Genomic DNA, 17,177 nt, shown 5'->3' with positions numbered 1-17,177 from the left:
CGCTTCATGTGTTATTATTATTATTGTTCCCTTGTTGGAATGTTTGTTTTGATAGTATTGTTCTCTTGTTGGGATGTTTGTTTTGATAGTATTGTTCCCTTGTTGGGATGTTTGTTTTGATAGTATTGTTCCCTTGCCGGGATCTAAATTGTTTACTTACTGTTCCCTTGCCGGGATTCCTATTTTAGCCTTGTCTATTCCCTCGCCCCATTGTTTGTGATTGTTGCTTGGGTGAGGAAGAGTGATAAAGCACGAAGGGTGATGCCGTGTATTGTTGTTTGTGAGGAAATAGTGTAAAGCACGAAGGGTCATTCCGTGCCATGATATAAATGTTAATGCACGAAGGGTCATTCCGTGCCATGATATAAATGTTAATGCACGAAGGTTCATTCCGTGCCCTGATATGAGTGCTAACGCACGAAGTATCATTCCGTGCCATCATTATGTGAGGTAAAGCACGAAGGAAAATGTCGTGTACTTTATATGATTGATTTGGTGAGAACGAGAGTAACATCACGAAGGATGATGCCGTGCATCTGTTGTTTTCCTACTCTCTGTTGATGTGTTTACTTGTTATTAACAATTCAAGTGTATTAACTAGTTAGGTCCCTTTACTGTTGTGACCCATTGTGTTCGAATCCATAGTGTTTACGATACCTCGCCTTATTTATTTGTTTGTGTTCAAAACTCCAAATTTCAAAAAAATTGTCACATTTTTAACTCAATTGATTTCTCGTATTAAAGGTACTAATTCATTCGATATTGTACAGTAATTGAAAAAGGGTATTTTCTTTATCAAATGATTTCAGAAATAAATAAATAATAACGTCATCTTTTCTTGTTGATTTCCTAATTGCGTTGGGAGATGTACTCTACTTTATGTTAAGTGAATGAGGCTCCTTGAACATTCTTAATTGTATTGGGTTATGGAACCTATGAGCTGAGTAACATGAGAATATTGTTGTGCAATGTGAAACAGAAATATGTGGGCACAAGGTGCCGGGGAAAATATTATGGTTTTATTTAATGGCACGTGAGTTGTCCGTGCGGTTGTGACATAAATGTGGGCACGAGGTGCTGTGAAATTTCGAAAGTGGGCTGAGACCTATATTATTTATGATTATGAAATGAGGTGTCACAAGGTGACCTTTACTCGAAAGAATTATATTCGAAAGATGCTTATATGAAAGATATCTATTTGAAGGAAATATATTCAAAATATATTTATTGAAAAACATATTATCTTAGAGATTATTACTTGAAAGGATTTATAAGCGAAAGATTTATATTTGAAGGACTTGATTAATTGATTGCACTTGTATTTGTTATTTGTTGAGAAGCAATTTTGGTGTTCTTGTTGCCAGCTATTTATATCATTGGTTGATCATCGTTGCCATTATTATTATTTGCTTCATATTATTTTGTACGCTATAAACTGCACAGGTTTATGTGAGTGTCTGGTCCTAGCCTTGTCACTACTTCGCCGGGATAGGCTAGACACTTACCAGCACATGGGGTCGGTTGTGCTGATACTACACTTCTGTACATTTTTGTGTACAGATCCATGCCTTTGATCGACGGTAGCTATTCGTTGCGGTGGAGACTCAAGGTAAACCTGCTATAGCATTCGCAGTCCTCAGAGTCACCTTCAATTGTACTTATTTCCATTTGTTCTCTTTGCTTCGGAACAGTGATGTAATCATATTGTATAACTACTCTTAGAAAGGCTTGTGATTTGTACTACCGGTTTTGGGAATTGTATTTTGTTCAGAGTAATTTAATTTAAAGTTAGTGAATACCCATATTATTTCAGTAAATGTTAGGCTTACCTAGTTTAGAAACTAGGTGCCATCACGACTTCTTTGGAGGGATTTTCGGGTCGTGAATAGTTATAAGTAAAATAATTATATGACGCCAAGTTGCATAACCATAAGATGATAAATGTAGATTTTTAGGACAAAGCTCCAAAAAGGTTAAGAGTTTTAATTTTTTATAATAAAAAAAGAAAATGTACAAATAAAAAAAATTACCTATCCAAATTGGGAAGTAGTTTCAAGCTGGAGTTTTAAAATCATTTTAAAATAAAAAAAGAAATTAAAAAAAATTAAAAATGCCAATTCAAATTGGGCGAGTAGTTTTAAGTTGGAGTAAAAAATTATTTTAAAATAAAGAAACAAAAATACTTATTTATCTGTATAGAATAGGAGACGCAAATCAATGTGATAATGCCAAGTGTAAGAACAAAACTTTAACAAGTGTCAAATTTTAGGACAAAACTTCAACAAATTTGGAGATTCAAAAATTATTTAAAAAAATATATATATATACAAATATATAACTTCATGTAGAGATATATAATAATAAGACTAATTTATTTTTTTAGATGACAACAGTTTTCAATAATAATAATAATGCATATGGTCGTGCTATATGCTATATGGAAAAGATAAAACTAAAGACAAAACATAAACAATAATTTTAAAAAATAAATAAAATATATAAAGATATAATTTAACTTCTTATATAGTAATCTTAATAAAAAAAATTTAACTTTCATATTGAGTATAGACAACAACACATACCCAGTATATTAAGTACAAACAGGAAGAAAAATTTAATTTAATTTCTTATTGAAAATAATACAAAAATAATAATTATTACAATTATTAGTACATTTATGACATATATTAAAAGAACTTCTCCATTTAACCTTTGAACTAATTCAACACCATCCATTTAGAAAATTATAACTTATATTCGTATTATAAATAAACACTAAATGAAAATAAATATGAAGATACATTTAGGATATTGTACATATATTAAGCATATTATATATATAACACAAATTATTAATTATTAAAAATATTGGTAGGTTTTTTACAAAAATAATAAAATGCTTATCCCAGTAAACAAATGAGAAAACTAATATATTACCGAAGAAAAGAATGTACGAAAAGAGGGGATAAAGATAATTTTATAATATTTATGTTGAATTAATTAAAAAAAAAGATAATTAAATAACGCTCAAAAAAATTATTAATAAATTTAGACCATTGAAGAATTTCTAACGGTATAACAAAAGTTTAAAAAAAATACAAATATTTTTAGAGTAAGAAAATATATATCTATGTCATATTAAAAGAGAAGTGGTATCAAAATATTAAGCCAATTGACAAGTTAATAAAAAGTCACGTTAGTAAATGTATAGTACTAAGTACTTGTTAATTTAATAAATAAAGAACAAATAATTTTATTTGATCACTATATGTTGTTTATTCTTTGATTTTGTATAGATTTTGTTATATTTCTGCACATTATATTAAATAATAAAATAACAAATAAGATTTACTAAAATAATATGATATATTAGATCATAATTTTATAAGATTAATATTCCGTCAAATTATCCGCGCATCGCGCTCACTCTAACACTAGTTATGGTAAAGACAATAGTATCAGTGTCATATCTCTAGGGGGCAGCCTCGTGCACGAAGCATCCTGCATTCACGCAGGGTCCGGGGAAGTGCCGCACCCAAAGAGTGTGATGTAGGCAGCCCACCTAGTGAGCAATTAGTGGCATTCCACGACTCGAAACAGTGACCTATAGGTCACAGGGAAAAAACTTTACCGTGCTCCAAGGCTCCCCTTCTATCAATGTCATATCTCTAATTAATGAAAAGATAGAGAAAACAGCACCTGTAAGGTCTGATCTCTAGAGAAGCAGCATGTTGCAAAATCGTCTCTAAGGCAAGACTGCTCCCTACAGCTCCAGGAGGATTTGATTTCTGGAACATTTCATGTAGGAAAGTACAAAATGAGACAGACAAAAAGAATGACTCAGAAATAATAAGCAATAAAATCTTAGGGTTTGGAAAATTACGATGACACCACTTCCTCCAGCTTATTCTATTTAACAAAATTTGGCTGCAGAAGATGTTAATCAACTTACCTTTCACAAGAAAATAACACACTCAGCTTTCAATGTTTGGCAAAGTAAACTCGTTCGATGCCATTAGTGGAATAGTATTGGAGCAAAGGTTCACAAAACAGGAGACACAACATTCTCAATACATGGTCGGTCATCCGTAACCGATGAAATTGGAACAGGACGCTGAAGAATGAAAAAAGTATCAACGCCTGGATCAACCGATGAAATTGGAATAAGATGCTGAAGAATGAAGAAAGTATCAACGCCTGGATCTAATAAAGTACATGAGCCCTAATAAAATATCAGTGGCACCAACACAATTATTCAGAAGGCCAGAGCATTACGAAAAGCATCTGAATAAAGAGTATATACAACTCGGAGCCTACGTAATGCCTTTACTTAAACTGTTAATGTATTTGCTAATGTTGAACAATTAATGAATTGCTTTTGAGAAACAATCAAAACCAGTCTAAGCCGTTTATGCTGAAGGGTGACAAAAAGGCAGACTATATAGAAAGAAAGAGAAAGAATGATGAATTCCCACAGTTCCAAATATCAAAAGTTCAAAACAGCCTTAAGAAACCTTGGAGGCTGTTAAGAATTTTGAATATAGTATTGTGTATCAATTAGGATCAATCAGTTAGATAGATTTCTTTCTTATAATTAGGAAGTCCGAATATTTTATTTCCTATTTTTGAACCTTTACATTCACTAATTAAACCCAAAAGATTGAGGGAATAATCAAGTAAAATCATTCTCTCAATATTCTCTCCTTTGTTCTTTATTCTTTCGCATGGTATCAGAGCACGCATGAGGATTTAATCGTTGCGCATATATCAGCTATGTCTGGGAAGCAAATTTCATCACCGCGCATTGTTTCGGCGACTGTACTGCTGATCGTCTGGTTCTGCAAGTGTCACACATTAACCAACACTACCACCAGGTTCGGAGGTCTCTGGTGATCAAACCACAAAATGCCCATTATTAAAGGACCACCCCCCCCCCAAACACACAAACGCACACACCAACTAAAGCTTAGAAAATTCCTATGAGATCTCCACCATGCGCTGGCACATGAGAGCCGTCCCAGCTTGCTCCAGGCGACAACTTTAAGTCAACCTAGGTCAACTGACGGTTTTGAATCAACCACTTATCTAGGTTTTAAGATTTTCTGGTGAACCGAGCTTTAGATTCCAGAGAAGCAACAACTTCCGAGAGTTCTCTTCCCTTTCCTCGTACAATAGGGGTCGACTAATGGTCACAAGTCTGCCTGTCAATTATTCGGAATTTTCAGACCAGATTTGAGCATTTTCCGGCATCTTCGGTCATTTTCAAGTCCTTCCAGGTGATTTCTGGTCATCATTCTAAGGTACGATACTGTTCAGTCCTTTTCCTGCCAAGTTTTCTGGCTAATTTGGTGTAGTTTCATGAGGTACTCTCTTGGGACAGCTTGTCTATTTCTGGAGATTATTTGTGAAAACTTTTGGTGATCCAACAATATGTCACAAGGATTTCAAATACTCGATTGAAACAAAATAGGATCCAATACTTTGAACGAGCAAATGGTTTCTTCACCTGTATATATTGAGTTCCTTCATCACATAAAGCTTAACAGACATCTTCTGAGATAGCTTTTGTTACTCAGATAGGTAATCAGATGGCTTGTCTCTCCGTCTTTGGTGCATATGATCATATTTCTATTAATGAATATCTTTATTCTACTATTTCTTATTCTCAACCTCTTCCAACAATCTCATTGGTCAGTGGATCTTAAACCATCCCGGAATAAATCAAGCTAGCCTACATTCTTCTTAACTTTGAATTTAGTTTTTATGTTCCTGATTGTCCTTTTAATATTATAGACATTAATTGTTTATCCCAAACACTTAACTGCTTAGTGACCTTCAATAGCTCTTGTCATATAGAAATGTAGCACAGGCGAATACTTGGCAATTGGCTTTGAATCATATGGACTTTATTACCTTAGCCTTCCTAAGTCGTCCAAAACCTGTTCTTCGTCCATAGCTTGTCCTATTATTGATTTACCCGATCCATTACATAGATGATTGGGACATCCTAGATAATCAAATCTTCAAAAAGTCATATCTGCTTTGTCTCACTTGTCTAGTTTAGAATGTAAGCCGTGTTGGGGAATAAGTAGCTTCATCAAGAGGTCTGCTTAATATTGCAGATTTGTGGAGACATCCAGGGAATCTACTTATGGAGAAACTGTCTTTAGATAACATTTAGCATCTCCACCAACTCCTGACCAAACTCGACTATCCTTCTATGCAACATCCAATTATGTGCAATAAGGTATTCCCTTTAATGTTCAACTAATTCTTGGATTATTGATTATGGCACGAATAGATACATGGCAGGCTCTTTTAAGGGCTTTCAAAATTGTTAGAATAGTTATGTGAATATATATAATTAGTCCTAGTCCTTTATGTAATAGGAGTAGGTTATGTGTTATGTATACATATAAATAGGGCTCACTGTATCATAGAATATCAATAATAGATTTTTCTCCCGTGCATTCTCACATGGTATCAGAGCATTGGTGAGATAATTATCATGGCGCGTCATTCCAACGACATCTGGGAAGAAAGACTTAGCAGTTGTTTACGTCAATATGAGTTTCAGTGGAGTTTGTGCAAATTCCAACACCACCACAAGGCTGTCCTATCACCGGCGATCAAACCCCAGTGATGATCTCTGGCAGAAAACTTCACACGCGTCGTCACACGCCTCGGGCAGTTAAGGTTCCGGCACGTGAGATCGTTTTCCGGCATCTTTCAAGTCTGATTTTTCTTCTGGGCTGGTCGCCTGCCTTTTCCGACTCGACCCTTCAAGATTTTGTGATTTCTCAGTTACTGGAAAAGTGTTTTCGGCAAGAGCAATGGTTTTGCGGCGAGAGCAGTGGTCTGTCACTGTTCTGGTCACTTTTCCGGCCACTTTGTTCACATACTAAGGTTGCATGTTGACTCCGACCTCAGTCATTTAATATCCACCATTTTGTTGATTTCAATTTGCTTCCGACGATGATCTGAGAAGTCAGAGCAGTTGCGTCTTTCAACTGAAGGTCTTCAACATAAATTTTTCAGCACTCAGAAGCTCGACTAACTGTATCAGACCAACTTACTCTAGTTTGGTGATCAAACAGTATCCGATCATTATAATAGTTTGGTTACAATTCCTAATTGCGTGATTTGAGGGTATCTCATCACTATTGGTAATCTTCATCAGATATTTGGCTTTGATCTCTCTTAAGTTCATTATGATGTCACTCAAATCTGATGTTTTTGGCTCAAATACTGTTGGATCCTATACTTCGAATGTTCATATGGTGTCTTTATCAGATTATATTGAGTTCCTTCAGTATAAAGCACGTAAGCATATATCTTTCGAGATAGCTTATGTAGCTCAAACAGGTAATAGTGACTTGTGTCTCTCAATCGTCTTCTTCTTCCGACTCTTGGGTCATTGATTCAGGTGCATCTGATCATATTTCCGGTAACAAATTCTTTTTTCACTAGTATTTCATATTCTCAATCTCTTCCAACAGTCACAATAGCCACAGGACTCAAACCATCGCAACTGCAATAGGTCAAGTAAGTCCACTTCATTCCTTATCTTTAGATTCAGTTCTTTCTGTTCCCGATAGTCCTTTGAATCTCATAGTCGTTAGTCGCTTAGCCAAATCACTTAAATGAGCTGTTTTATTTCTTGATGACCTTGTTTTTATACAGGAATGCAGTACGGGGCGGATCATTGGAACCAGATGTGAATCAGATGAACTTTATTACCTTATCCTTGCAAAATCACATGGACTCACATCTTGTCTTCCTTCAACAACTTGTCCTGTTACTGATTCACCAGATTTATTACATAAACGGTTGGGACATCCCAGTTTGTCAAAACTTCAGAAAATGGTACCTGACTTATCTCACTTGTCCACTCTAAGAGTGTGAGTCATGTCAGCTCGGTAAGCATACCCGCTCCCATTTCCCTCGGCGTCTTGATAATCGAGCAGAGTCACCTTTTAATTTAGTCCATTCAGATGTTTGGGGTCCTAGTCGGGTCAGTTCTACCTTGGGATTCCGCTACTTTGTCAGTTTCATTGATGATTATTCCACGTGCACAGATATTTTAGATGAAAAACTTATCTAAGTTGTTTTCTATTTTCCAGATCTTCCACACTGAAATTCAAAATCAATTTGGGATTTCTATCCGCACATTTCGTAGTGATAATGCCCTAGAGTATTTGTCTTTTCCATTTCAGCAGTTTATGAATTCTCATGGGATTATTCATCCAACATCTTGTCAATACACATCCCAACAAAATGGGGTAGCTAAAAGAAAGAATAGACATCTTATTAAAACTGTTTGTACCCTACTCATACAATCTCATGTTCCATTGCCTTTTTGGGGGATGGAGTTCTTACATCTTGCTATCTTATTAATCGTATGTAATCTTCACCTATCCAGAATCAAGTTCCATTCTCTGTCCTGTTTCCTCACTTACCTTTGTTCTCTCTTCTACCCCGTGTCTTTGGGAGAACGTGTTTTGTTCATAACCTTGCTCCATGAAGAGATAAGTTAGCTCCTCGTGCTTTTCAGTGCATATTTCTAGGTTACTCGAGAACGCAAAAGGGATACCGATGCTATTCTCCTGACCTCCAGCGGTATCTTATGTCTGTTGATGTTACCTTCTTTGAAACTCAATTCATACTTCATAAGTCCAGGTAATCACTTAGATATTTCTGAGGTGCCACCAGTTCCGTCTTTTGGAGATTCAGTCACTATTTCCCATTCCCTTCCTCTATAGCTCCAGTTGGAGCTCCACTACCTACAGCTCCAGTTGCAGCTCCACCATCTATATCTCCAGTTCCACCAACTATAGCTCCAGTTTCACCACCTAGTCCAGTTCAACTTTCTACAACTCCACCAGTCCTGACTTATCATCGTTGTCCACGCCCAGCATCAGGCCAAGCTGATTCACGTCCTGCACCTGACCCTGCTAATATTGCGGACTTGTCTCCTCTTAGTCAACCGATTGCATTATGAAAAGGTATGCGGTCCACACTTAATCCTAATGCCCATTATGTTGGTTTAAGTTACCATCGTCTGTCATCATCCCATTACGCATTTGTATATCTTTGTCCTCTATTTCCATCCCTACGTCTACAAGTGAAGCACTGTCTCATCCAGGGTGGCGACAGGCTATGGTTGACGAGATGTCTGCTTTGCAAACGAGTGATACTTGGGAGCTTGTTCCTCTTCCTTCGGGTAAATTGACTGTTGGTTGTCGTTAGGTGTATGCAGTCAAAGTTGGTCCAAATGGCCAGGTTGATTGACTTAAGGCTCGTTTGTTGCCAAAGGGTATACTCAGATATTTGGATTCGATTACAATGATACTTTCTCTCCTGTGGCTAAAATAGCATCAGTCCACCTTTTTCTATCCATGATTGTTGTTCGTCGTTGGCCTCTCTATCAGTTGGACATTAAGAATGTTTTTTCTTCACGGTGACCTTGAGGATAATGTTTATATGGAGCAACCACCTGGTTTTGTTGCTTAGGGGAAGTCTATTGGCCTTGTATGTCGGTTGCGTCAATCCCTCTATGGTCTAAAGCAGTCTCTTCGAGCCTGGTTTGGTAAGTTCAGGACAGTTATTCAGGAGTTTGGCATGACTCGTAGGGAAGCTTATCACTCTGTGTTCTATCGGCATTCTGCTTCAAATCTATGTATTTATTTGGTCGTTTATGTTGACGATATTGTTATTACCAGCAATGATCACGATGACATTAGTAAGTTGAAGCAACATCTCTTTCAACACTTTCAGATTAAGGATCTGGGCAAATTAAAGTATTTTCTAGGTATTGAGGTCACTCACTCTAGCTCAGGTATTGTGATCTCACAACGGAAGTATGCCTTAGATATTCTTGAGGAGACAGGAATGACAGGTTGTAGACCTGTTGACACTCTGATGAATCCGAATTCTAAACTTCTGCCAGGACAGGGGGAGCCTCTTAGCGATCCTACAAGATATAGGCGGTTGGTTGGTAAATTTAATTACCTCACATTGACTAGACCTGACATTTCCTTTCCTATGAGTATTGTGAGTCAATTCATGGATTCTCCCTGTGATAGTCATTGGGATGCAGTTGTCCGCATTCTTCGGTATATAAAATCAAATCAAGGCAAAGGTTTAATATTTGAGGATCGAGGCCATGAGTAGATCGTTGGATACTCAGATGCTGATTGGGCAGGATCACCTTTTGATAGACATTCTACGTCTCGATATTGTGTCTTAGTAGGAGGAAATTTGGTGTCTTGGAAGAGTAAGAAACATAATGTGGTTGCTCGGTCTAGTGCAAAAGCAGAATATCGAGCAATGGCTATGGCGACATGAGAGCTAATTTGGATCAAACAGTTGCTCAAGAAGTTGAAATTTGGTGAGATCCCATATGGGACTTGTGAGTGATAATCAAGTTGCTCTTCATATTGCGTCAAATCCAGTGTTCCATGAGAGAACTAAACACATTGAGATTGACTGTCACTTTGTTAGAGAAAAGACACTCTCGGGAGATATTGCTACAAAGTTTGTGAAGTCGAATGATCAACTTGCAGATATTTTCACCAAGTCCTTCACTGGTCCTCGTATTAGCTACATATATAACAAGCTCAGTACATATGATTTATATGCACCAGCTTGAGGGGGAGTGTTAGAATAGTTATGTGAATATATGTAATTAGTCCTAGTCCTTTATGTAATAGGAGTAAGTTATGTGTCATGTATATATATAAATAGGGCTCATTGTAACATAGAATATCAATAATAGATTTTTCTCTCGTGCATTCTCACAAAAACAACTCCCAATGTCTCAAAAAGAAATTATGCCAAAATAACCAATGGCTCTCTTACTCAGGTCTCTAGAATAACTACTTAGGTGCATCCAACACATGCATTGGACTTGATTAGATAAGATAGCATGTACTCTATCACATGTTAAATTGTGCATACTATGTATGCTTTATCTGTGCATTGATTATATGTGGTACATGTAAGACATGCAGTTAGGTGCAAATTATTATTATTAATATTATTATTATTAATCGGTGCATTGATCGGTGCATTGATTATCATTATTATTGTTATTATTATTATTATTTATTGCACAAGTTTTGAGTATCTTCTATATTGACTCTCGCCACTACCTTCAGTATTCCCAATACTCACCCTACACATCTGCAACGTGTGTTCAGATATGGATTCGAGCTTCAGCCGAGTTCATGAGTGAGCATTGGATGGCAATTCCTGTTCCAACAGTGAGTTCAGCTATTTAGTTCAATGGTGACTTGGAGTGTCTTTCTTTATTTCTAGTTATATCTGATATTCAGACTGCGTTTGTATAAGGTAATCTTAAAAGCTCATTGTACTACCTAATCTTGGTTTGTAAAGTTTGATTCCACGTTGTAATCAATATTTAGAGATTGTTATTCTATTCATGTCTTATATTTAGCAATAAATCCACCAACAAGAAAACCAAGTACCAGTTCGTGATTACAAAAATACTAGGGAAAAGAGCAAAATCCAATTACGTTGTTATACCAAAACTACATATGTGCCTAACTTTTTTGAGATTGTCTACCAACCTTGAACCCTTGTCCAATAGAAAAGGAAAAAAATTTCTCTGCGCCCAATTATGACAGAACACAAGTCCAGCCCAGAGATATAAACAAATGAGTTCACCATTATCCAAAAAAAAGAATACATGTATAAGTTAATGTGTTGTATAAGAGCAAGGAAAATGTAGAGAGAAAAAATGATGAGATAAAACTTTCCAAAAGCCTACTTACACATTCCGAATCCCCACTTTGGTGGAGCAGGTAGTCGTATCGACCACCTACCGCAAGCAATGTTCCTTCCATTAGTGATCCAAGATGGTCATCCTTTCTTAAATATATCTACATAGATAAAACATTGAAATGAGCAAATGAAATTGTGAGAAAGCACGGGAAATATTATTAATATATTAACAATGATACAATGAGTGCTATATATAATACATCTACTCCTACTACATATGGATTAGGACTAATTACACATATACATATACTAATACTCCCCCTCAAGCTGGTGCATACAAATCATATGTACCGAGCTTGTTACATATGTAACAAATACGACAATCAGTGATGAACTTGGCAAAATTATCTGCAATTTGATCATTCGACTTCACAAACTTTGTAGCAATATCTCGTGAGAGTATCTTTTCACTGACGAAGTGACAGTCAATCTCAATGTGTTTATTTCTTTCATGGAATACCGAATTTGATGCAATATGAAGGGCAGCTTGATTATCACACACAAGTTCCATCTGGCTGATTTCATTAAATTTCAACTCCTTAAGCAGCCGTTTGATCCAAACTAACTCATATGTTGTCATAGTCATTGCTCGATATTCTGCTTTTGCACTAGACCGAGCAACCAAATTCTATTTCTTGCTCTTCCAGGACACCAAATTACCTCCTACAAAAACACTATTCTATCAGAAGGTGATCCTGCCCAATCAGCATCTGAGTATCCAATAATTTGCTCAAGGCCTTGATCCTCAACCAATAACCCTTTTGCCTAGAGCTAACTTTACATACCGAAGAATGCTGACAATTGCATCTCAATAACTATCACTGGGAGAATCAATAAACTGACTTACAACACTCACAGATGTCAGGTCCAGTCATTGTGAGGTAATTTAATTTACCAATAAGCCGTCTATATCTTATAGGATTGCTAAGTGGCTCTCCCTGTCCTAGCAGAAGTTTAGAATTCGAATCCATTGGAGTGTCAACAGGTCTACAGCCTATCATTCCTGTCTCCTTAAGAATGTCTAAGGCACACTTTTGTTGTGAGATCACAATACCTGGGCAAGACTGAGCGACCTCAATACCCAGAAACTATTTTAATCTGCCCATATCCTTATTCTGAAAGCATTGAAAAAGATGTTGCTTCAACTTAGTAATATCATTCTGATAATTATCGATAATAACAATATCATCAACATAAACCACCAGATAAATACAAAGATTTGAAGCAGAATACCGATAAAACACAAAGTGATCAGCTTCACTGCGAGTCCTGCCAAAACCCTGGATAACATTACTGAACTTACCAAACCAGACTCGAGGAGACTGCTTTAGACCATAATGTGACCGTCGCAAGCGACATACAAGGTCACTAGACTCCCCTTGAGCAACAAAACCAGGTAGTTGCTCAACATAAACTTCATCCTCGAGATCACCATGAAGAAAGCATTCTTAATGTCCAAGAGATAGAGAGGCCAATAGCGAACAGCAGCCATGGAAAGAAAGAGGCGGACTGGTGAAATTTTAGCCACAGGAGAGAAAGTATCACTGTAATCGAACATGTATATCCTTTGGCAACAAGACAAAACTTAAGTCGATCAACCTGGCCATCCGAACCAACTTTGACTGCATAAATCCAACGACGGCTAATAATAGATTTGCCTGAAGGAAGAGGAACAAGTTTCCAAGTACCACTCGCATGTAAAGCAGACTTCTCGTCAATCATAGCTTGTCACCATCCTGGATGACTTCACCTATAGACTTAGGGATGAAAACAGAGGACAACAAAGATACAAAAGCATAATGCGGTAATGACAGACGATGATAACTTAAACCAACATAATGTGGATTAGGATTAAGTGTGGACCGTATACATTTTCGAAGTGCAATTGATGGACGAAGAAGAGACAAGTCTGTATTAGGAGCAAGTGCAGGACGTGAATCAGTTGAGCTTGATGCTGGACGCGGACGACGATGATAAGTCAAGAGTAGTGTTCCTGTGGCTAGGCATTTAGGAAGAGCAACACTAGATTCCTTAATGGTCATATGGGTAAGGCTTTTGTGACTGAGGATGTAGGAGGAGCTATAGTAAACCCCTCAAGAGTCGCTATAGGTAAGACCTCATATATATCAAGGTGGTCAGAAGAGGTAAAGTAAGGTTTAGACTCAAAGAATGTGACGTCAGCTATCTTTCCTGGGGCTGAGTGACAGGTACCTACAAAGATCTGGTGAGTAACAACGATATCCCTTCTGAACACAATAATAACCAAGGAAGACACACTTGAGAGCACGAGGAGCTAACTTATCTTTTCCAAAGGGCTAAGTAATGAACGAAACATGTGCTCCCAAAAACACGAGGGCAAGAGAGTATAAGGGTTACCGGGGAAACAACACTGAATGTGGAATCTGATTCTAGATGGGAGTTGAAGGCATCCGATTAATCAAATAACAAGTTGTGAGAACTACCTTGCCCCAAAAACGCAACAGAACATGAGACTCAATGAGAAGTGTGCGAGTAGTCTCAATGAGATATCTATTCTTTCTCTCGGCAACCCCATTCTGCTGAGGGGTATAAGGACAAGATATCTGATGAATAATTCCTTGAGAAGTCAAAAAGTGCTGAAACTGATAGGACAAATATTCTAAGGCATTATCACTGCGAAATTGTGAATAGAAACACCAAATTGATTTTTGATTTCAACACAAAAACTCTGGAATATAGAAAAATAACGCAGAATGATCTTTCATTAAGAAAAGCCAAGTACATCTAGAATAATCATCAATGAAACTAATAAAATAACAAAATATCAAGGTTGAACAGACTCTACTAGGACATCATATATCAGAACGAACTAAAGAGAAAATAGTCTCTACATGACTCAGTGAGTCAAGGTGGCTCGAGTATGTTTCCCAAACTGACACGACTCACAATCTAATGTAGACAAACTAGACAAACTAGGCACCATCTTCTGAAGCTTAGATAAATAGGATGTCCTAAACGTCAGTGAATTAGGTCGGGAGGATCTATAACTAGACATGTTGTGGATAGATAGAGTGAGTCAAGGTAGTAAAGGCTTTGTGATTCACGCCTTGTGTCAAGTGTTAGTCCCGTACTGCGGTCCTGCATAATAAGAGAATCATCATAAAATATATACCACAATGGAGGGCACGAGTCAAACGACTAACAAATGCAAGATTAAAAGGAGAGCTGTGAGAAGGCACGGGAGAAAATATGATATATATATTGATATCTTGTGTTTGATGCAATACAATAGGTGCTATTTATAGCTACTCTATACAAAGGGGATACTACTCCTATTCCAATGTGGGACAATTACATAGCTATCTCTAACACTCCCCTCAAGCCGGAGCATATAAATCATATGTACCAAGCTTGTTACATATATAATCAATGTGAGGACTAGTGAGAGACTTGGTGAAAATATCTGCAAGTTGATCATTCGATCTCACAAACTTCGTAGTAATATCTCCTGAGAGTATCTTTTCTCTAACGAAGTGACAATCAATCTCAATTTGTTTAGTTCTCTCATGAAACACCGGATTTGATGCAATATGAAGTGCAGCTTGATTATCGCACACAAGTTCCATCCGACTGATTTCACCAAATTTCAACTCCTTGAGCAACTGTTTGGTCCAGACTACTTCACATGTTGCCATAGCCATTGCTCGGTATTCTGCTTCTGCACTAGACCGAGCAACTACATTCTGTTTCTTACTTTTCCAGGACACCAAATTTCCTCCAACTAAAACACAATATCCAGACGTAGAACGTCTATCAGAAGGTGATCCTGCCCAATCAGCATCCGAGTACCCAACGATCTGCTCATGACCTCGATCCTCAAACAGTAATCCTTTACCTGGAGCCGATTTTATATACCGGATAATGCGGACAACTGCATCCCAATGACTATCACAGGGAGAATTCATAAACTGACTTACAACACTCACAGGATAAGAAATGTCGGGCCTAGTCACTGTGAGATAATTTAATTTACCAACCAGCCGCCTATAGCTTGCAGGATCGCTAAGCGGCTCCCCCTGTCCAGGCAGAAGTTTAGAATTCGGATCCATCGGCGTGTCAACAGGTCTGCAACCTGTCATCCCTGTTTCCTCAAGAATGTCTAACACATATTTCCTTTGAGAAATAACAATACCTGAGCTAGATTGAGCAACCTCAATACCTAGAAAGTACTTCAATCTGCCTAGATCCTTAGTTTGAAAGTGCTGGAAGAGATGTTGCTTCAGATTAGTAATACCATCCTGATCATTGCCCGTAATAACAATATCATCAACATAGACTACCAGATAAATACATAGACTTGAAGCAGAGTGGCAATAAAACACAGAGTGATCAGCTTCACTACGAGTCATGCCAAACTCCTGGATAACCGTGCTGAACTTACCAAACCAGGCTCGAGGAGACTGCTTTAGACCATAAAGTGACCGACGCAAGCGACATACAAGGCCACGAGACTCCCCCTGAGCAATAAAACCAGGTGGTTGCTCCATATAAACCTCATCCTCAAGATCACCATGAAGAAAGGCATTCTTAATGTCCAACTGATAGAGGGGCCAATGACGAACTGCAGCCATGGATAGAAAAAGGCGAACTGATGCCACTTTAGCCACTGGAGAGAAGGTATCACTGTAATCTAGCCCAAATATTTGAGTGTATCCTTTGGCAACAAGACGTGCCTTAAGTCGATCAATCTGGCCATCGGGACCAACTTTGACTGCATAAACCCAACGACAACCAACGGTAGATTTACCTGAAGGAAGAGGAACAAGCTCCCATGTACCACTTGTATGTAAAGCAGACATCTCGTCACTCATAGCCTGTCGCCATCCTGGATGAGACAATGCTTCACCTGTAGACTTAGGGATGGAAACCGAGGACAATGAAGATATAAAAGCATAATGGGGAGATGACAGACGATGATAACTCAAACCAACATAATGAGGATTAGGGTTTAGTGTGGTCCGTATACCTTTTCGAAGTGCAATCGGTGTACTAGGAGCAGGATCCGCAGTAGGAGCCGTGTCAGGTGCAGGACGAGAACCAGATGGGCCTGATGTAGGGCGCGAACGACGATGATAAGTCAAGAGTGGTGTTCCTGTGGCTGGGGAACTAGGAGGGATAACACTGGACTCCTCAAAAGTTGGTATGGGTGAAACCTCTGTGGTTGAAGGTAGAGGAGGATTACTAAACTCCTCAAAAGTCGGTATAGGTAAGACCTCAGATATGTCATGGTGGTCAGCAAAAGTGACATCAGTTGTGAAGAAAGGTTTAGACTCGAAAAATGTGACGTCAGCTGACATAAGGTACCTATGAAGATCAGGTGAATAACAACGATA

At 37.7% G+C, this 17,177-nt stretch overlaps 1 protein-coding gene across 9 annotated transcripts in view; it reads right to left on the bottom strand.

The window, feature by feature from the left end:
• LOC104240540 (eIF-2-alpha kinase GCN2) overlaps nucleotides 1-17,177 on the bottom strand; it is a 99,933-nt gene that overhangs the window by 13,780 nt on the left and 68,976 nt on the right. For 7 of the 9 annotated variants that reach the window (XR_011402129.1, XM_070155861.1, XM_070155864.1 and 4 more), the window contains 2 exons: nucleotides 11,796-11,903; nucleotides 3,700-3,788 (listed from right to left, as the gene is read on the bottom strand). Coding sequence is in view for 8 of the 9 variants with exons in the window: in XM_070155861.1 (XP_070011962.1) it covers nucleotides 3,700-3,788; nucleotides 11,796-11,903 (197 nt within the window). In the remaining variant the exon portion in view is untranslated. Of the gene's footprint in view, nucleotides 1-3,699; nucleotides 3,789-11,203; nucleotides 11,254-11,795; nucleotides 11,904-17,177 lie in introns of those variants that run through there. The other 2 variants (XM_070155868.1, XM_070155869.1) reach the window with 2 other exon arrangements.

This window comes from Nicotiana sylvestris, chromosome 9 (genome assembly GCF_000393655.2).
Source record: "Nicotiana sylvestris chromosome 9, ASM39365v2, whole genome shotgun sequence".
Taxonomy (NCBI): Eukaryota; Viridiplantae; Streptophyta; class Magnoliopsida; order Solanales; family Solanaceae; genus Nicotiana; species Nicotiana sylvestris.
The sequence above is the reverse complement of the archived record's forward strand: the minus strand, read 5'-3'. Positions and strand labels throughout refer to the sequence as shown.